This window comes from Aspergillus eucalypticola, assembly GCF_003184535.1.
Source record: "Aspergillus eucalypticola CBS 122712 chromosome Unknown BO83scaffold_6, whole genome shotgun sequence".
Lineage (NCBI taxonomy): Eukaryota > Fungi > Ascomycota > Eurotiomycetes > Eurotiales > Aspergillaceae > Aspergillus > Aspergillus eucalypticola.
Window position 1 is genome coordinate 1,311,437 of NW_020290280.1, and position 19,622 is coordinate 1,331,058.

General features: G+C 48.9%; 7 protein-coding genes across 7 annotated transcripts; 4 read left to right on the top strand and 3 right to left on the bottom strand.

Moving 5' to 3' along the window:
* Positions 1–3,314: 3,314 nt before the first annotated feature.
* BO83DRAFT_307303 (putative mitotic spindle checkpoint protein (Mad2B)) lies at positions 3,315–4,148 on the top strand (the record flags this gene model as incomplete). Its single annotated transcript, XM_025527330.1, has 1 exon — positions 3,315–4,148. The coding sequence occupies one exon, from the start codon at positions 3,315–3,317 to the stop codon at positions 4,146–4,148; it is 834 nt and encodes a 277-aa protein (XP_025390864.1).
* A 115-nt stretch (positions 4,149–4,263) lies between these two features.
* BO83DRAFT_219434 (uncharacterized protein) lies at positions 4,264–5,083 on the top strand. The gene is made up of 2 exons (XM_025526797.1): positions 4,264–4,822; positions 5,022–5,083. The coding sequence occupies exon 1, from the start codon at positions 4,378–4,380 to the stop codon at positions 4,759–4,761; it is 384 nt and encodes a 127-aa protein (XP_025390865.1). The 5' UTR covers positions 4,264–4,377; the 3' UTR covers positions 4,762–4,822; positions 5,022–5,083.
* On the top strand, positions 4,984–5,573 carry BO83DRAFT_219403 (uncharacterized protein). Its single transcript, XM_025526796.1, has one exon. It carries the CDS (start codon positions 5,207–5,209, stop codon positions 5,519–5,521), a length of 315 nt encoding a protein of 104 aa, XP_025390866.1. The 5' UTR covers positions 4,984–5,206; the 3' UTR covers positions 5,522–5,573.
* Positions 5,574–6,554: 981 nt separating this feature from the next.
* Positions 6,555–9,350, bottom strand: BO83DRAFT_219517 (uncharacterized protein). The gene is made up of 3 exons (XM_025526798.1): positions 8,328–9,350; positions 8,015–8,274; positions 6,555–7,956 (listed from the first exon to the last, which is right to left on the bottom strand). The coding sequence occupies exons 1-3, from the start codon at positions 9,008–9,010 to the stop codon at positions 6,767–6,769; spliced, it is 2,133 nt and encodes a 710-aa protein (XP_025390867.1). The 5' UTR covers positions 9,011–9,350; the 3' UTR covers positions 6,555–6,766.
* A 1,042-nt stretch (positions 9,351–10,392) lies between these two features.
* BO83DRAFT_376555 (uncharacterized protein) lies at positions 10,393–12,082 on the top strand. Its single transcript, XM_025530752.1, has one exon. It carries the CDS (start codon positions 10,625–10,627, stop codon positions 11,813–11,815), a length of 1,191 nt encoding a protein of 396 aa, XP_025390868.1. The 5' UTR covers positions 10,393–10,624; the 3' UTR covers positions 11,816–12,082.
* BO83DRAFT_219523 (putative sister chromatid cohesion protein Dcc1) lies at positions 11,842–13,348 on the bottom strand. Its single transcript, XM_025526799.1, has 4 exons — positions 13,149–13,348; positions 12,324–13,063; positions 12,087–12,253; positions 11,842–12,036 (listed from the first exon to the last, which is right to left on the bottom strand). The coding sequence occupies exons 1-4, from the start codon at positions 13,265–13,267 to the stop codon at positions 11,869–11,871; spliced, it is 1,194 nt and encodes a 397-aa protein (XP_025390869.1). The 5' UTR covers positions 13,268–13,348; the 3' UTR covers positions 11,842–11,868.
* Positions 13,349–13,893: 545 nt separating this feature from the next.
* Positions 13,894–17,409, bottom strand: BO83DRAFT_425000 (Anp1-domain-containing protein; the record flags this gene model as incomplete). Its single annotated transcript, XM_025535185.1, has 6 exons — positions 13,894–14,292; positions 14,343–14,662; positions 14,712–15,394; positions 15,545–15,638; positions 16,317–16,713; positions 16,774–17,409. 6 exons carry the CDS (start codon positions 17,407–17,409, stop codon positions 13,894–13,896), a joined length of 2,529 nt encoding a protein of 842 aa, XP_025390870.1.
* Between the last annotated feature and the right edge of the window lie 2,213 nt (positions 17,410–19,622).

Sequence of the window (19,622 nt, forward strand, 5' to 3'; positions counted from 1 at the left end):
GTGTGATGATGTAGAGAAGCAATAGATCTTATTCTTCTGGGTTCCTGCACTGTACTTTTGCTCCAGCCGCGTATTTGTAGCCCATTTTCTCCTCAGGCTCCATATGTGCCTAGTGGCCAAATGTATGTTTTATGTACTATGTATCATCGACTGTGCTCCGTACAGCGGTGCAGCAAACTTTGGGTAGTGATCACCGGGGTAGCTAGGTAAGTGGCGTAGATGGGGACTCGATGCATTTCTGAAAAGGATGACAGGAAGGAATTGGAAGGGGGGAGTTGTGAGTCGATCATAGTGGGGTTGATGAGGATAAACCGGCAACTCTGATTATCTAACGCCAGCTGAGGGGCGGAACCGCCCAAAGAAGAAAAGTACGTTATGGTGTGGTTTGAAATGTACTCTCGGTCGCTGTATGGAGTATGTTATGTCCATACATACTCTTACATCATTACTTATTGAAAGATCGGATACCATACAGTCAAAAGTAGCCTCGGGTATTGTATTTAAATGGATCAACGAGGAACAACCTAGAAGGCGATCGCGTGTGCTAGAGCAATTGTGTCGAGATATTCTAATAATAATCAGGGATCGGGTAATAATGCGAACTGGCGACCTTCAGGGCCATGCATAAGACCCGGAATCCGCAGCAGGAGGGGTAAGCTCAAGATAGCTCTCGTATCGCGCGCACTAAGCATTCTTCAGCTTCTCCTTAAGACATTCCGACGGTGAAGGACGATGTTCTAACCCTCAGCAGGAGGCCCTTTGTATGATATCGTTCTCTGAGGGTATACTGTTTGGCCGGGAGGAACAACCCAGCAGCAATACATGCAACCACTGCAGAGGGAGTAGATATATTGAAATGTCATAGTTAGATAGCTAATAATTACTCCGGACTATTTTAACCGACTACTTAACTAGGTAAAACTGATTGACCTCATTAAACCTCGGAGCAAGCCAGATTTGATTGATTGAACCTTGGAAACCTTGGGCGACATACGGGGGAAACAGAGTAGTTGTTCCGGCTTTGTAGTAAGATTTCTGGGACGACTAGCTGTTTTAACTTTCGTTCCTTTTAATCTCTCAAAATCCTGACTAATTATTATCGATGTCGCTCCTGTCTTCTACCCCGGTCACCTACGTGTCGACTCAAGTTTAATTTCATGATGATCGGCTCAGTGAACTGGAGTCAGTCATCCCACTACTGACGAGCCTGGGTCTTGTCGTCTTGTACTGGCGTGGACAATACCAATACGGCGCAGATGCTTACTTACATACCGTCATACATACTGTCATACTTTGCCCAGCGATAATCTTTCATTTTCCTTTGCTTTTTGCCCTCTTTGCCAACGGAATGCCTTCCATGAGTTTGCATTAAGCTACACAGAGCTTGCACGGTGTGGGCTTCTTACTTGTCTCGGGTAATGTATAGTCGTAGTGCATCATGACCAAATTCTTTGCCATTCTACCTACATCCTCTGTTTCGCCCCCAAGCTGCGCCTGAGGTACCCCTTTGCGTCACTTGATCCCCTCGGCTAGCATCAACCCCCACCGAGAACTAGGATGTAGGCAGGCAGACTCTTGGAGGGGAAGAATGTATGAGTTGTAGACTAGTAGATGGTAAGCAGGCAGCCTTGGGAAGTGGGTGGAAACAAGACGTAGGCATACATTGGGCGAGGAAGGGACTCCGTACGTGCGTTCCTTCTTTCCCACGACCAGCAGCAGTATGATGATTGCTGCATGGCATCCACACCCATGACGCAACCACGTGACGGGCTGGGAACCGTGACTTGGGCGCCTTTTACCTGGACGACTCGTCGCCCGACAAGCCTTCCCCTCCGAAGGACTGCCTGCCCGCGACTCTCTCGCTCTGCTCTCTTTCTCTCTCTTCTCTCTCTTTCCCTCTCTTTTCCTCTTTTCATATTTCTGTGCTTTGCCGGCGCCTTCTGCTCGCTCTCTTTGCAAAATCCCCCTCTCTACTTTTAGTTCTGGGACCTTAGTGGGCTTCCCTGGTCGAAACGGCCTTTTCCCAATCACAACCAGCTCAAGCCAGCAGCCCACCTCTCCCTTCCCACGCCGCCCCCCCTCAAAGGGTTGGTTTCCTATCGTCTGCCGTCCCTCCTCTCCCTAGACGCAGAGAGCAAGGAATTAAAAAAAAAAAAAGGACATAATTTTCTCTTCTTTAGCCAAGTAATATTTTTTTTTCTCTCTTATTTTAAAAAAGTTTTTTTTTGTCCAGGAACAAAAACTTCCGAGGGAGAGGGGAGAGCCAAAGAGGAAAATACTAAAACGGGAACTCCAACCAGGGAAGAAAAAAGGGAAAAAAAAAGGAAATTTCCATCAGCAAAGCAAAGCAGCAAAAGCAGCAACATCGTCGTCGCTGTCGTTATCGTCAAGCCAGAACTCTTCTCTCCTTAATCCTATCCCAGATCTCGTTCACGCCGGTTGTCACGATCTCAACGACTCCATCCATGCTCTGAGGTCTGCTTCTTTCGTCTCGTCCACCCAACGTATGTTTTAATTCCGAAGTTCTTTCCTTACTTTTCGAACCCCAATCCACTCACTCACTCACTCACCCCTCCCCTCCTCACTCGCTGTCTTTCCCTCTTCTTCCCTTTCCCTCTCTCTCTTTCCCTCCCTGACACTCGTTCCCTTAAACGACCCTCTTACTCAACTCACCACCACCAACTTCCCTCTCACTCCATCTCCGCTACTTTCCCACCAACGCCCTATCTTAGGTGCTTTTCTCTACCCACCCCCCGCCCTCAATTTTGTTTTTCTCTCCCCTTTTACACAACAACTTTGTTCTTATCTCCTACCATACCATCTCCTTTTCTTACTCTTTCGCTTTATTCCCCCATTTTGCCTTTTTATATCATCTTCCCGAGTTCCCGGTTTTATTTCCGGTTCTTCGAACTCCTGTTCATTTCCATTCCCTTCCCCCCTCCCTATTTTGACCTCGCACATCCACCAACCAACCAATCAACCAACCACCCCCCTCCTCATCCCTCCTCCCTCTCACCTTGACTACTACCACCCCACTCTTTCCCCTCTTCGCCTCACCATTCCCCCTCCTGCTGTCGCAAAGGAATACCTGAGTGGAAGAGAGATATATCAACCTCTCCATGAGTGGAATCGAATATTGTTGTTGACTCGTCTGGAAAAAGGCAGAGCGATGATTAGCCTCAGGGTGGAACAGCACTCAGAATCTCCGAGATCCCGTCAAGACCATCTTTCCCGTGGAAACGACGATACCAGAGCCTACGACGGCAATGCCGATTGCCAGTGAGAGTACCACCGTCAACTCCGTTACTACCACCATGACAACTTTTTCCGCCCCGGTCACCGCACCTAGATCGATGCCCAACAATCAGTCTGCGTTGGCGGCATCCTTCACCAATTTCCTCACCGTATCAATACACCAGATCCTGTTTTTACGTTCGGTCTATCCACGAGCCACGTTCCTCCCCGTGCGGGCGTACAACTATCCCGTCCGACAATCCCGTCACCCCAAGGTGTGTGATTACATCAATGACGCGTCAATTGCGGTCGGAACGGAGATCTTGAAAGGCACAATAACCGCTGTCAGCATTATCATCTCCTCCCTCCGTACGAATCAACCCCTCGAACGATATGCCTTTGATTTATCGGGCTTCCCCCGTGTTCCGGCTGGCGAAGTCAATACCACCTTCGAAGACAGAAGGGAGGAACAAACCAAAGCGGGTGTTCCCGTAACCGACCGGGCTTCCGCCCCCACATCAGTCGACCTCGAAGCGCAATTTCGGGCCTGTCTAGCAAGACTGGCTTCAGCTTGTGCGCGCCTGACTCCCTTGCCTCGGGACGATGAATTCAGTTTCACCGTCTGCATCGAGGTGCGGGAAGATGCTTTACCCCCGGCGGGGACCACAACCGAAGAACAGACATGGATTGTGGCCGAACCGGATAAGGTCCACCTCCGATCGTGCACCGCCCCTTACTCCGTTTCTAAGTTGAGAAACGGCGAGCCGCAACAGCCGCCTCCCAAGGTATCGAATGGACGTGCCAAGACGGTCCCGGTACGACGTGTAGAAGCTGGAGAGCTTCGCCTGGAACTATGGGTGGAAGAGGCACGGCAGAAGTTTAATGAACCGGTGGACTCTGAACATCCACCATGAGCTGCGGATCTCTATCTTATAGCTTGCTGCCGTGTTCGTCTAGTTCACCATTACTTTCTGATTTCAGTGAAACATTTTCTGCTCCTTATCTCATATCTCCATTTATCTCATTCTTGTTTTAGCGTGACCAATGATCGAACATACATGATGGATGAGGAAATTAGGCACTGTCGTCCGAGTGAGCGGCGCAAATATATAAAATGGGGAGCGGACGATTTCTGGGACTCGCATGGCATTACATAGATCTGGTTCATATCTTTCCTTGTCTTTTTGCTCGCAATTTCTTTCCGTCCATTTCTGCCTGTCGTCATATTGTCACGTTCCTTTTCCCCTTCTATTTCTCTTCTCTATTACTACTTATATCTCTCTTCTTTTTTTTCATTCTTTCTCATTGCCTTTTTTCCTTTTTTTTTTTTTTTTTTTTTTCTTACTTCCAAACTTTCTCATCTCTGGAGACGTCTCTATTTCTTTTTCCAAGCATTCTCCACCATTCTCCTTCCCGCCATTTCCTCGGAGTGTTCTCATTTTCATACCATTTCCTATTGTATTCCGCTCGTCTCCTTTGTTGAGCTCTCTCTCCAACTACATGATCCTAGCAAATTCAAATATCTAGCAACTAGCTGCCAAAAAGTTGCCAGCATGGTCCCCACTGCTCGGGGAGGGTCTCGAGTCCTGTCCGTAATCGTTAATTTGTCCCCATCGCATTTCTTCTGGCATCTCCTTGTTTCCCTCGGCGTGTGTGTGTGTTTGCCTCTGTTCTTCCTTCGCCTCGCTTTGACTGCCGTGCCCATCTTGGAAATGTGATCCAGTGAAAGGGATCTTGACACGATTTGGCTGCATAAAGTCACGAAACCAGCTGATAATGGGATACAGGCGTCCACAGTGTGTCAGTATCACTGAACTCCATATCGCCTTACATGGAAGAAAAATCAAAGCTGAGTTACGGAAACCGACAGACACACAGCTGCTGCTATTCGAGAAAACTGGGGTGTCTAATACAATTGTTTGTGTTTATCCATGAGGTTGTCTGATCGATTGGCTATGGAAAAAGAACGCAGATGATCCATCTGTATGGAAGGAAACAAAACCAAAAAAGAGGAGGAAGAAGAATGGTTCCTGACGCATCATGTGAGTTATTATTTTTCACCTGTATATTGTGGCATATATGCGTGTCGGTCATGTGCTATGCTGCCTATCCTGTGAAAGTCTTGTCTGGTTCTCTTTGGATTTCCATCAAACACGGCTTTCGTGGTTGCCTTTTTGACTCGTTGTCAGCGCTTGTTGTTGGGCTCAGATTTCCATCTTATCACCATCGCCTACGTTGCTTTTTTTTTTCGTTTTTTATTGGTGCCGTTACTTTTGCGTCCTCATGACTGATAAGATGTGATGTTATGGATATGAGATAGTGATGAGTAGTAGACTAGGCCGGGCACTCGGTTGGCAGATAGGTAGGAAGTTCCTTTTTATTATCTCAATCTCTATAGTAATATTTTTCTTGATTTCATCTTTGGGGCATACTTCTGCTTTTTCCATGCTGCCGTATCGTCTGTATGGTCCGTTCCAGCGCGTTCCGTAGTCATATGATCCCTCTGTTCATGCAGTCCGTAGCTGTAACCTAGTTCTGAGCATAAGCTTATAGGTGGATTTCATCTCGCTTTAGCTTTATACTAGTCCTCAGGCCATATAGGCCATATCACGTGATACTGTATCATGGTAATTATCATACAGATATCCTACAGAATTCAGCCGATTCTTACCCCGCCAGTTTCTTGCATGTACTATGACCCAAGATGCCCAGGACATGTGATCTCTGATTTGTCATGATTTAATCCCCTTAAACCGGATTATCGATCTATGGAGGTACTGCGAGTATAGAAGAGCTGAATTATCGATGACTACTTTAAGGAAGTAGATGAAGAGAGAAGAGTAATAACCAAGTCATTGATTTATTAGATTATGCCAAAATGAGAATCAGATATCCATTCTAAGTTACCTTAACCAAGAGAAAGGGAAGATTAGAGATGATAGTGAAGGAAATAATAGAGGAATAAAGAAGGATGGATGAGGTAGGGGGACTGGGTGAAGAGGGAAAGGGCTCCCGGGGCGCGGGGGATGTGATGATGGAAATAGATGCTAGGGGAATCGCTTCAGTGGTTCGATAATTAGAGTAATGAATCCAAGACCTGTGATGCATTCCAACATCCAAGAAAGCTTTCTATCAATAACTGGGCACTGCTTGTCTGTCTTGTCTTCTTGCTCGGATGAAGCAGGGGTATGATCGCTGTTGGCTTTGTCTGGCATGAGAGAACATTTTTGTGTAACGCTGAATAGCCAATTGCTGTTATACTGAGAGCGATGCGGGAGGCGAAAGATACGGGGACGGGTTAGACGCTAGATTTGATGGAAACATAGCAAGCAGAAACTGTGTTGGGAAAAAGGGAGGGAAGTCGGTATACCAAGATGGAAGCTGCAGTATCGACGCGTCTCGATCTAGGGTATGGTGTGTCGCTTGTTCTGGACTGAAAACGAGGTGCAAAGGCCTAGCGGAGCAAATAATCGTCCATCAAAATCGTCGATCAAGAAAGCGGTAGGCGCCAGACGGATTCATGTTTATACCACTAGTATCGCCATGGGGGTCTGGTATCTACCCTTCTCGCCGGATCTTGAAGAGGATTGCCCTGATTGTTTACACCCCTATGTACGACGTTTGTAGGCACAGGGCGTCCTGGTGGGTTCCTAGGTTGTCCTAATGGGTTCTGAAGCCAGCCTTGTCCACCCCAGCCATTTCCGTTGCCAAAGGGTGCATCGAATCGGTGAGCAACAGCTGGGGGGTTGACTCTTCCTACTGGAATACCTGGCCCTGGATACACCACATGATTGGGCTGGATTGGCGCTTGCCCTAAATGGCGTATGAGCCCATTACCATGACCTTGAAGGACGTGCGACATATTGGCGGCCGAGTCTTTTGCGTCATGGACTCGCAGCTCCTCCTCCTTTAGTTCGGGATTTTGTGCCAATAAACTATCGATAGTGTCTTTCTGAGCTTTCTCAATCTCTTGTAACGAGCGTAATGCTGGATTGTCATGGAGGGGACAGTAGGTCGGAGGTCGCTCGAAATGCTCGTACATCTCTCGGGTAATATTTCGTCTGCAAACGTAGCACATTGCAGTCCCGCATTTGGAGCAAATCATCCTGTTGCAGCCCATTTCCTTGACAATTTTCACTTTGCATTTGGGGCAAGGGCGGATTAGAGCCTCGCTCATTGCCTCTTCGACTAAGTGACGTTGAGGAAGATTCTTCTCATTTTTGGCTTCTGCGCAAGTGCGCGGGATATGGCTTGCCTGCTGGCAGAGACGACAACTGACTATTTCGCAGTCAGGGTTTTTGCATACGAACTCGCGGTCCTCTTCCACCGGCGGATAGATGGCTTTGAATTCACAGAACGGACAAGCCTCGAGGCCTTCCAGCTCAGCTTGCTGGATCTCATCTTGCTGCTGAAGGCGGTCGAGCTTTTCCATCAAACTCTCGCCGATAGCTTCTTGTAGCCGCGCGCGAGAAAACTTTGCCTGACAGCCACTAGTATCGACACATTGGACTTGATATCTCATAAGCCCAATTTGAGTCTCCGCAGACTTTCGAATGCACGCAAAGCAGAAGAGATGGACGTTATCACCCTCACAAGGAAGTGATCGGTTCGCTGGAACATCGAGGTAGCAACACTGGCATTCGATGAGGTTCCCAGCTCGGCTGTGTTCTTCTTCATTTTTGATCTCAGCTTCTTGCTTTTCCTTCTTTTTGCGAAGGGCATCTTTGCAGGAGAGTGAAGATCAGTATGTATTCCTTGTTATCAAAGACAAATCACTTACCGTCCTCCTTTTCAGCTTTCTTCTTGGCGGCTCCTAGTTCGCGAGCCAGGTTCTCAGCAATAGGTGCCTCATCATCCTTTTTGCCCAGATTTGGTACATTCGAAAACCTTTTGCTTTTCAGCTTTGTGTACTTTCCCGTCTGTTCATTCTCTTGAGAATGCAGAGTGAGATACGCGGCAAAGAGCTCTTTTTTCTCTTCCAGAACATCCCGAATATGTTTCATCGGCATCCACCCAAATTCTTGGGCTAACAAATTGGTTCTAAAGTAGAAGGTCAGCGTTTGGAATTTCATAGTTATAGGCGGTGCAATTACGCTAGTTGGAGGTATGCACGACTACCTCGTTCTGGTATATCTCGCAGATACCGTATCGTAGCTTCCTCGTCTGTGTCCTCAATCTTACGTTTCTTGGCCTTTTCCTGCTTAGGATAGCTAGGATGCCGTAAGATATCTTCAATAACACTTTCCTTCAATGAATCTAGGGGCGGCGCAGGTTGATGCTCTTGAGGCTTCTTATAAAGTTCGATCAGCTCTTCCACATGCTGGTGACTGATGCCCGGAAAGATGTCTGTGATCTGCCACAATAATTCATCGTCCAAAGTGAGATCGATGTACACTGCTTCAGAGTGCGTGTTGGAGCGTGATGAGGTTGACGTGGTGGCAATGGCCGATGATGAGAGCGATTTTGTCGATGGGCGCGAGGAGGCCCCTGACTCGATCCCTGACTCAAGACGATTGTAATCATCACTATCACTGTCCAGGATGTTGATTATGGATTCATGACTGTTGCTGCTGCTGCGACTGCTGTCGCGACTGATCTGCCTTTGTTTCTTCATTGGTTGGTCATAGTCAGGCAAAGGATAGAACCCGTGGTCGTATAAATCCCAAAGCAGCGCAGGGTTGTCATCCAGAGTGAGATCTGCATTTGCATGGTCCATATAACCCATTCTTATAGGAAGCGCAGAATACAAGGGATTGGTGAAATTGGGCCCCTCCATTGTTCTTGTTGCTTTGAACGAACAGAAAAAGCGTTATATTCCTACGATTGAAAGTTTCTGAAACGGAATCCAAGGTGAACCAAAGGATCAGAGCTGATAACAAAAGTAAAGTGAAATTGAGGGCCCGCTAATTAGCTGTGGTTGGTTTTTATTGGGGGAAGGTAATAGTGGTGAAGATGTTAAATGAAGCGTTGCCTGGAGAGGCAAAGACCCCGCAATAGTTGAGGAACGTCGGCAACGGCCGTATATCGCTCGGGCCAGTGAAAGTAATGTGATGAGGCTATCTATGCTCTATCAGTCTGAAGGGCGTGGGGCTGTTTGCAGAGCAATAAGCGTACAGCCAAGGCGAGCTTAGCTTATTGTCTTGTGCACACCTGACATGCATGAATGGATGATACACAAAGGCTGTCAGTGAACCTACTCGAGTGAGGATCAGGCTCGTCTGAGGCCACCACCCAAGCAAGGCTGAGGAAACCAACCCACAGCCTCTGAGTGTCTGTAAGGCGCTATCCTGCTACCAGGTCGCTAATTTTTGTATAGGGAATTTTGGTGAATGGAGAGATATTGTCTAGCGGTTGATCATCCGAATGCCTGGTCACCCAACGGGGAATAGTATCAACAGGGCCCAAGGTTGGCACACACAGTGGGGCAGAAGTCCGTCAACAATGCTGGGGGAAAATCCTATCTACAACGGGGGTAGTTCCGTTGTAAGCCGTAGACTAAGACACCGATCAGGCAAGTAAATGGAGGAGGCGTCTCAGCCCGTGACGCTAGACGGAGAAATAAGAAAGCAGCCGCCACCATCCAGACGGAACAGCAGCAATTGCGAGAGACTGAACGGGGATTCCTCGAGTGGGAGAGATGGTTGGGGGGATCCAGAGAACAAACCCCCGCCGGGTCTGACAGCTGCCCCACGTGACAGGTACCGGTACTCTCCGACCGCCTGCCCAGTAGGGGAACTGTCTTGTTTGTCAATTGCCTACAAAGGGGGAAAGTCAAACAATATGACTGACTCATCACGGGCATTCCTCAGAACTAGAAAGTAGATATCAAGTTCCGGGCAGTTTGATCATTCCTAGACAACTCGAACCAAAATAGACTGTAGCCCAGTATATTCCACGGCGTCATATCAATCTAACCCCGGTAGTCCCCGAACCCCAGACCAGATTTCCCCCCATTCCGGCGAGCCCTATGCCCTAAGGAATTGTGTGGTCATCATGCGCCGCTCGACGTCACGGGGCATGAGACGCAACCCAATCCAGGCAAGTCCATCCCTCAGCTTCTTTTACCGCTGCGCTTGTCGCCGCTTGTCGTCGGCTGTCGGGGCGAATAGAATGAGCTGCCTGCGCGTCCAGTAAGTTATCCCGGGCACGTCTACTTTCTTATCCTTATCGGCTCCATCTATTATATTCGGTGCCCCCCTTGCGGTCTTGCGCGGACTCCGGTCAAACACCTTCGGAGTTGCTCCTTTGCTCCAAACATTTGCTTTCTTTGAACGCGCCGTGTAGTCCTTTCACCACTTCTCTTCACTGGAATCGCTTTCACCCTCATACCCAAGTTCCTCCATCAGACAACAAGAACGAACCCCTCTTTTCTACCAAGTAGACATCAATCATGATCGCTGCTGACAACTCCTATTTCAACGGCAAGGAGCTCCCTCAAGGGGACTCCCCTGACCTGGTGCTGGTTCCTGCCACCCCCGGGGAGCGGATTGAGTCCATCCGTCTCAACAGCGGAGCATGGAAGGGCCGTCTGGACCTTGAGACGTATATCACGCGCGAGAACCATCTGTATCAGCAACGGCTGAATAAGGATGGCTTGACCTGTTGGATCTTGGTTGATCGCAAAGAGCCGGAAGAGCATAGAACGATCCTCGGTTCTTGTGAAACATACCGAAAGAAAGCCATGTTGGCACATGACGGTGTTGTGGAGGACGTTGCAACTCATGGTATTGGAAGTGTCTATTGCCGGCCGGACTTCAGAGGCAAAGGATACGCCAAGAGAATGATGCAGGAGCTGAGCGAGAAGATCGAGACTTGGAAGATGGAGACAGAGACTCGAAAGTGTTGCCTTTTCACAGTTCTCTTTTCTGATATCGGAAAGGACTTTTATGCTCAATTTGGTTGGCAGCCATACACGTCATGCCATTTTGCCTTGTCGCCCATTTCCGAGGACGTCTATGCCGCTGCCAATGTTCAGGCCAATTTCCCGAAAACAAGGATTTTGACACCAGAGGACGTTCACGAGAGCATTTGTAGTGAGGAGGTCTTGCAAAAAGAGCGTGAACTGTTGAGGGCGGCCTCTCAAAAGTCATCAGTGCCCAGAATTGCGATTGCACCGAACTTCGAGCACTTCGAATGGCACTGGGCAAGAGAAGAATTCTATGCGGAGAGGTTATATACCGACCGCGAATTGCCTCGCGCAAAGGGTGCTGGAGAAGACAGTGCCGGGGTGTACTGTGCCTGGAACAGGAACTTTGGTGAAACGCCCGAGGAGAATACCCTGTACATTCTCCGATGGGTGTACGACGAGCCCACCTCACCAGAACAGGGCGAAAAGGTTGTGAAAGCCATGGCGGCGGTCCTGCGACGTGCTCAGCTCGAAGCGTGCAGATGGAACATGGCAACAGTTGAGTTCTGGAACCCAACGCCACTATTGAAAAAGGCAGTTGCCTTGCTGGACCCCAAGGCCGAAGTAGTTCACCGGGAGAAGAGCAGCATCGCGTGCCTGAGATGGACTGGTGCCGAGCACGGCTTGGGTGCAAACGTGGAATGGCACTTGAACGAGAAATACGCTTGGTGCTGAGAGACACCTGCTTCCACCCTGATAAACATCATAATGCCTCTAGAATTAGAGCCTCAACGCTTCTGTCGCTTCTGGTTCTTGAATAGTTCATGCCAGTTTCTCGTCTTTTTCGCAGCGGTAGACGCACTAGCATCTGTCGAGAGATTCTTCTTTAGTTTCTGCCGATCTTCATCACTGACAAAGCAGACAGTCGTTGGATCAGGGAATCTATGCTTGTCCTCCTGTACACACTGTTAGAGTAGAGCAAGAAAGACGAAGAGAAATATCCTACCGTAAGCTTCGAAAACGTAGCTTCCTCCCTCCAGCCTTCTGGCAGATGATCCTTCCAAGCGTTGAGAAATGCGCTACGTCCAACAGCAGCAGCCGCCGTAGGCGCCGCAGCCTCTAAATAGGTTTCACCAACCCATCGCACGCACCGCTCCTTATCAATACTAGCCCCTGCACCAGTAGATAAAAGAGTCAACTCCGGCCAGTCAAATCCACGCCTTCCGGGATACAGGAAACTTACACTTTAGTTCCCCCTCCAACAACGACCCTTCATCACCAGTCTCACAAACTCTCCCTACAACCGCCTCAAACAGCTCCCTCGGCCACTCGCCCTCCCCATCCTCATCAAGCATCGAATTCCACAAATCCCCTACCAGAAATTGCGTCCCCAAATCAATGCCCTGCAACACAGCCCCCTCAACCACCCGCTTCCACACCCCAACCTTGGCCCTCGCCGTCGGCACCCACCCACGACCCGTAGCAGGTAGCACAAACGCACAAATATCCTTCCAGGCCCTCGCACATTGCAGATCCGACACCGGAACATCAGCAAATAACTTCTCAACGATCCGTTTCCGGTCCGTAGAGTCTACCATCATCCCACCGTCCCTTGCAGACATGGAGATGTCGTCACTAGAGTCATACTTTCCCAGTAACCCTTCTAATATGGGGATAATATTGAACCCTTCCTGCGGGGTGTGTAGTTCAAGCGTGGACCCGCACTTCGCGATCGCAGTCATTGTCTCCGAGAGGTTCAGGTCGGGGACGGGCTCGTCGTTTTCCTGTGTGGCGCCGATGACGGCGAGGTCGCCGCGCTGAGCGCCATCGTCACTTGGGCGGAGGACATGCAGTGAGTTTGAGGACTGGACTTGGCGAATGCGGTAGGTTTGGGTTGGGGTGCAGAGGTTGATGTAATCGCGGGTGGTGTCGGCGGGAGCGTCGGTGGAATCAGTGGTGGGTGTAGGGGATTTGATCTCAAGGCTGTCGGTTCAATTGGTTAGTTCGGCGTTCCTTGAATTGGGTGGAAGAGGGGGTAGAGATTGGCTTCGAGTTGCTGTAGACGTACGTTGGAGGATTGTCGGAGGCAAGAAGTTCTGCGAGATCTGGTGGCAGTTCGAGTAATCGGAAGGCCTGTTGCGGGGCCGTGTGGGTGAAGAGGATGCTCTGGGCGGATTGTGTGGACATCTTTGACCTCAATGCCGTTCCAGGACAGAAGACAAGGACCTATGGAAGGGTTGCAGTCGCTTAGATTATGTTCCCTTCCTGAGGATTGTAGATGTGCAGAGGAACATTCCGGGTGGGCTCTGGACGCGGTACGCGTGCTTTTCGAGATCCATGGATGCACGGGCCACCGCTTAATTTGCAAACGGCACTTGCCATGCGGCTGATATGGGAATCACAATGTAAATCTACATCATGAATATCTGCTTACGAAAAGCATCGCATTGGATGGCTATTATTTCACTTAATGTAATAATTCATTGGTCTATGCTGTACATAATTAAAAACTATCATCTCAGCCATAACAGAGATCAACAAGATTATGTGTTTCTTGTGTGATCAGACAATCAAGTAGAAGCAAAGGAAAGGAAAGCCATGTCAAATATAGTCCCCAACACCATTTACACAGTATAGGAGCCCATCCAGAAACAGTAGTTCCAGTCAAAGAAAGTCGCCCTGTGGCCAGCACAGCGCTGTATGGTCAGTCTATAGTGAGGTTTCCAGCGCCGTTGTTCGAGAAAACTCCCTGACCCCATTCTTGTGGCTCGTTTCGACTATCACTGAACCTCGAAGCTCCAAGCATCACTGCTCTATTGCTTCGCCTGTTTTCTTTCTTTTGTTGACTCTTCCTGTGTGATCGCGGCACTTCCCTGCTCTTTCGCAGCGGGCTGGGCCACGGGACCTTCTGCGCTGCCTTTTGTACTATCGACATCTGATGATGACGAGTAGTCGCTCGCCTGGCTCTTCCCTTCCTTGTCGATGGCTTCTTGTATATTCGCAGTATCGTCCTCCCACTGTGACTTGGCGTCCTTGAACAGCGTTTGAACCCGGTCAGCACGCTCAGCCTGTTCTTGTTCTTCTCTCTCACGTTCCAGTCGCTCCTGCTCCATTTCCTCCATATGCTGGAGGTCATCCACACTCGGCTCGTAAAGATGCCAAATCGTGTAGTGCGGAAGGCCAATGACCGAAAACCCCATCCGTCTCGCCATCTGTTTAGAGTTAGTATATAACATATAAAATAACGAGCATAAAGTCTCACCTTTCCGAAACCTTCAGTCTCGGCATGCTTCTCGAAACTGAAGGCTGGGAAATGGACACCGGCCCGGAAGACACGGGCCTTTGCCAGAATACTGACGCCTCCCACACCATCAAGCTCCATCTCCATATCAGGATCCCCGTACGGGTCACGCAGATATGCGAGGTGAGGTCTCCACGTTGCATACTCGGCATAACCCTCCACAATGACTGCATCCTCGTCCAGAGTTTCGGCAAGGGCCAGCGCGGTTTCGGATTCCTGCCAGGAGTTCAAATCGTACGGTTGTTCCCCACCTAGCCAATCCGGCAGGGGACGCCAAACATCTATTCTCAAGGTTAGAACGCAACAGCAGAGGTCGCGCGTAGTACTTACTCGGAACGATAACATCCTTATCATGTCTCATAAGGTCCTCCAAAATCGTAGTCGGAGCCGTCAAGACGTCTGCATCTCTCCAGTAGACCCAGCTATGCGTCGGACGCAGAGTCGCGCTAAGCAGCCAGTTCCGTGCCTGAGCCATCAACTTTCTGCGACTTGCCTGGGCGGCAAAACCGTGTCTACTCTCCACATCTTGTTGAACCTGTTGACCAAAATCCTTCTGGATGACCGAGATCTCTCCGAACGACATCTTCGGATCGGCGTCGTTCTGCAGATCATCCAGCATCGATGACAGCATTTCCATCGTATCGTCTTCGGAATCCGAAACCAAAAATGCCAAATCAATCAGGTTATGAGGGTATGTAAGGTTGCGAAGATGCGAAAAGAACATCGGCAGATGAGATGCGGCGTCCCTCAAGGGCGTGCACATGAGTACCCGTTCTCCATGCTCCCAACCACTTCCACTGCCCTGCATCTTAGACAAATCATAGTATCGAACCGTTTCTAACTGTAGATCTTCCGCGGAGGAAACAAGGCCAAGCGAGACTGCGGGAAGGAATAACGCTCGAAATGAAGGGAAAATGAGGATCAACAGCAGCGTTGAGATGGCGGCAATGAGACACAGTCGTTGAAGGAGCTGTCTTCGACGTCGCAAAGCCGGTTGTGGGCGCGGTTGAAAGCTAGCAAACCAATGTCAGTCAAAAAATCCTCCTGCACAACGAATTTGGTGACTGATATGCCAGGCCACCGATTGGCCTTCATCGAGATCGATTTCATGTGAAGGTAATGTTGGTATGCGATGATCTTCGACAGTTGCAGGGGCCGCTTACCGGTGGGGAGAGATAGAAAAGGTGTTGTGGCTGGCTTTGCCGCGAGGGTAGGCAGCATAGCCGTTCGAGAAGGCGTGATGCCGGTTCATCTCTCCTACAATTGCATGTAGCTAGGAAACAGGTCCTGAAGCAAAGAACCTCCGGGGCTCCTAGATCCCGGAGCAATGACCACCAGCTTCAAGGATCCCTGGAATGCGCTTACGGGGGGAGTAAGAAAACAACACCGACGTGGGCACGGGCGACGAAGAATGTTAGCGGATCGCAGATCCAGGAGATTAATAAAAAGGTACCGAAAAGGAGTCAAGGGACCGAACGAGCGTGAGAATTGAACAACGAAGTCTGACGGTAGCATTGATTGCGTCGACCGAACGTAGGCTCAAGGCGGCGACGAGCAAGAAGCGCCAAGCGTGGCCCGCCTTCCGGGTCCAGATCCGAATGCGGCATCAGGCCTACTACCGTTTGCAGCCATGCAACCTCCCTCTTGCTCGTCTCTCTCCTCTCTTACTCCACGTTTTTTTCGGTTCCATTATCTTCGGATCAGCTGCGGTGGTTATCCATCTTGATTGGCGGCTAATCGATCCTGTACAATTCATTTTCTAAATACAGCAAATGTGGATTTTCATGTCCCAAAAACTCCTTATCTGCAAACCCAGGTTCAACCAAAGATTCGAAGTAACGCCCTAGAAATGCTCCTAATTTTGGGATAGCACCGCGCAGAAGGCACAGAACAGAAGAGATGATGTCAAAAGTATTTCCAGGCTTGCCAACTAACGCGCAGTCAGCCGCGATACTCTTGATTGAGGCGAGCCCATGCCCTTGACGCCTATCTCGATCTGTCGCATGATCTTCTGCAGCAGCCCATCCATGCGCGGCACATCCCGCAAAGCCGGAATGACGGATGCGGCCTCGTATTCGCTATCCAAGATATAATATCGTTCCCTTCCCCAGTTCTCCACCGTCTCCTTCTGAAATGCGACTCTCGCAATAACTTTGGCTGGAACGCTAGCCTTGTTTATCGCACTCTTGGAAAACACCCGCAGGAATGGCCGGAGTCCAGACCGCGTCTGGTGTGCCATTCGGACCGATAACGGGGCATCGGTCGTTAGGTGGCTCTCTCCGGTCAAGCCGCCGGGATCCATTGTGTATACATTGAGCGAGATGTTGCCCGTCTACCCCATTCGGCTTTTGTTAGTGGGGTACTTTTGGAACCCTAGGGAAGGACTACTCACAAGTACCAGACTTCGACGCAGGGCATACATGGCAGCGCTCATTAGCAGCTTACTACTTCCGAAGCGACTGGTCGCTTCCTTGGCGCCAATTGGTGTTCCTGGCGGCTGGGTGGCACTCTCCGGGTCTTCGCCATCAAAATAGTCCAGGGATCCCTTGGATATGGAGGAGCACCCGATATTGATTACTCGAGCTCCACCGTTCGGTGTACCGTCGCCTGCGCGGAAGGCCTCGAGCAGGCTCACGGTCAACAGGAACGGCGCGATGCAGTTGGTCTGGTAGACGGGATCGTACCCATCTCGTGTGACTTGATCGGTAACGTATGACGAAGTTGCGGCGGAGTTGATCAACAAGATCACGGGAGGGATCTCTTTACTTCGCACCCTCTCGACGGTGTATTGGGAAAAGCTCACGACGGAGTTGAAGCAGGCCAGGTCTGCCTTAACCACCTCGACGGAGCGGGGTCCAATGAGACGGATCCTGTCCGTCACATCCTTGACGCTGTCGGATCTGATATCGCGGGCCACTAGCAGCAAGTGAACAAAAGGCTGCGCTTTAGCAATCGAGACAGCTATCTCCGACCCGAGCAATCCATTCGCGCCGGTGATAATAGCGGTACCAACAAGTGGAGTACCCATGACGAAGGTTGGCCAGCACAACCAACAAGAAGTCCAAGAATAGATACCAACGGTAAGGGGGTAGTAGTTAAGTAGGTAACAAGAATAATAGCAATGTCAGCGTAGAGCCGAACTCAGCGCTATAACATGCTTAGGGCGCAAGTAAAAAGGTTCAAGAAGACAAAAACGTGAGAAACCCAAAATCGCAAACGACAGGCGACAGGGTCTCAGAAGTTTAAGAATCACGGAATCAGTCAGACAGACAGAGACAGACAAGATGATTAGTTCCCCTCTAAGCGATTAGCAAACAGGGTTCATGAGATAAATTCCGATCAGAGCATGATGGGGCACTTTTCGGCAAGTCAGTCTCCAGCAAGGTAAGGTAGGTCAAGGAAACCACCGACAGCCTTTCGCCTCAAATTACAGTAGCAGAAGTATCAGCAGTAGCACAGCGACGATGATAATAATAATAATAACAGTAATAGTAATAATAATCAGAGTGAAATAAAAAGCCCCAGGACTAACGAATTGCAGCAATTGCTGACCACCAGCAAAGCACAAGGGGGGCAAAATAAAGAATAAAAAAAAAGAAAAAGGAAAAGGAAAAGCGTCGTATACGAGTAAGAGGCCCAAGAGGAGAAAAGAAAGAAAAAAAAAAAATTAGTTTACTTGCACTCGATCCCCGTCCCGAACCAAGGAAATCGACCAAGATCGAGGCGCCGGGAGCCGATGGGCTAATCGGGGGTTAGTCAGTTAGTCTAAGTAACTAGATTTAGAATGGATGGTTAGTTATTTAGTTTTGAACGCCAGGGCCAGAATCAGGCACACGGCGGATAAGAGATGCTGCGCAAGAAAAAAAAGATGCGACAAGAACCAAACAGGCCTGAAGTTTGAAACCGTGGGTGGGGAGGGAGGGAGGTAACTAGTAACTAAAGTAGAAAAGTAGTACTAATCTAGGATTGTTCTCCGTAGGACCATTGAAAGTGAGGATGGATTTGGGGGGGAGGGGGGATCCACACACTTGGGTTCTTCGGGTTAAGAAAACCTGAAAGGAAAAGGAGATGATGGATGGAGCTTGGACGATGGATACTTACTTACTAGTTAGTAGCTGGTTAGGTAGTACGTAGTAGTACTCCAGTCTTGGGTTAATGGATACTTATGTGTGGTTATTAATAGATGGGAGGAGGAGTTTGGGTATGGTGTCAGTTAGGGTACCAGGTAATAATGTCAGGATTTATGCACTTATAATCATCGTCATTATAAGGTAGATGAAACACTGGTAGATACTTATTACACTAAGTACTCTTCTATTACTTATGATCAGGCCATCTAATAATCATGATCATCACTCATTTTCCCGACAAACAAACTGTAACAGTGGTGAGTGAAAATTTGCAAGGATTCATTCTCCAGTCCTTGCGCTTTCCTCTCTGTTCCTTAAATTAGCACAAATTGAAAGAAAGAAAGAAATGCAAAAAGGCAGGTCGGCGTAAGTGGAGGCGAGACATGCATACAGACGACGGCAGCCACTGTTACGCCCCTTTATGCATGTAGAAGACATCGTTCCAATTCCATACTCTTGTTCGCGTTACTGCTGGTTACTTGAACGGAGAGAGTATTTTCTTGACTCATCACCTCATCATCTCAGTATTTGAGTAACCAATGCATCAGCTAATAAAATGGTCTAAGTGTTTGAATGAATAATCAATACATTATTCTCCGATGCAACAAGCTTGTGTACCACCTCTGTTGTCATCGTCCAAAAGCTACTCATCAGCTATGAGGAGTGACGTTCACATCGCCAACCCGACTATCCTATTAACAGCAACATGAATATTGAACAAGCACGGTTGTGATTCAAATAAAAACAAAAGCACTTATGATAATTCAATTATCCCTGACCATAAGATCTCTTTGGAGTAAAAATAATAAAAATAGAATAAAAATCACTAACACTTTCATACTGCCATTCCATATCCCACAAGTACCTAGTTCTCTAGGTCTGTCCGTGCATCCAGACACATCGTATACCACTAACAACTAGCCTCTTGAGTACTTACTTTATACCATCGCGTAACCACCTTGCACCATTTGACGTGATCCCTCATACTACCGACGACTTACCCCAAAGTGGCGCGATCGAACGCATGTTCTTCTGCAGACTAATATACACGCTAAGCCGAACTAAGTAGAAGTAACCAATTGCCGGGATCTATTTGTTGTGCTTTCTGCTT

What these genes read in the sequence shown, in the direction of transcription:
- BO83DRAFT_376555 (XM_025530752.1), top strand. Translation starts at nt 10,625, where the DNA reads ATGATCGCTGCTGACAACTCCTATTTCAACGGCAAGGAGCTCCCTCAA.
- BO83DRAFT_219517 (XM_025526798.1), bottom strand. Translation starts at nt 9,010, where the DNA reads ATGGAGGGGCCCAATTTCACCAATCCCTTGTATTCTGCGCTTCCTATA. An exon ending in CGTGCATACCTCCAACTAGC is followed by an intron (nt 8,275 to 8,327) that starts GTAATTGCACCG and finishes CTTCTACTTTAG; the next exon opens with AACCAATTTGTTAGCCCAAG. An exon ending in GAAAGCTGAAAAGGAGGACG is followed by an intron (nt 7,957 to 8,014) that starts GTAAGTGATTTG and finishes TCTCCTGCAAAG; the next exon opens with ATGCCCTTCGCAAAAAGAAG.
- BO83DRAFT_219523 (XM_025526799.1), bottom strand. Translation starts at nt 13,267, where the DNA reads ATGTCCACACAATCCGCCCAGAGCATCCTCTTCACCCACACGGCCCCG. An exon ending in GTTGGAGGGGGAACTAAAGT is followed by an intron (nt 12,254 to 12,323) that starts GTAAGTTTCCTG and finishes CTACTGGTGCAG; the next exon opens with GGGCTAGTATTGATAAGGAG. An exon ending in CTACGTTTTCGAAGCTTACG is followed by an intron (nt 12,037 to 12,086) that starts GTAGGATATTTC and finishes CAGTGTGTACAG; the next exon opens with GAGGACAAGCATAGATTCCC.
- BO83DRAFT_219403 (XM_025526796.1), top strand. Translation starts at nt 5,207, where the DNA reads ATGATCCATCTGTATGGAAGGAAACAAAACCAAAAAAGAGGAGGAAGA.
- BO83DRAFT_219434 (XM_025526797.1), top strand. Translation starts at nt 4,378, where the DNA reads ATGGCATTACATAGATCTGGTTCATATCTTTCCTTGTCTTTTTGCTCG.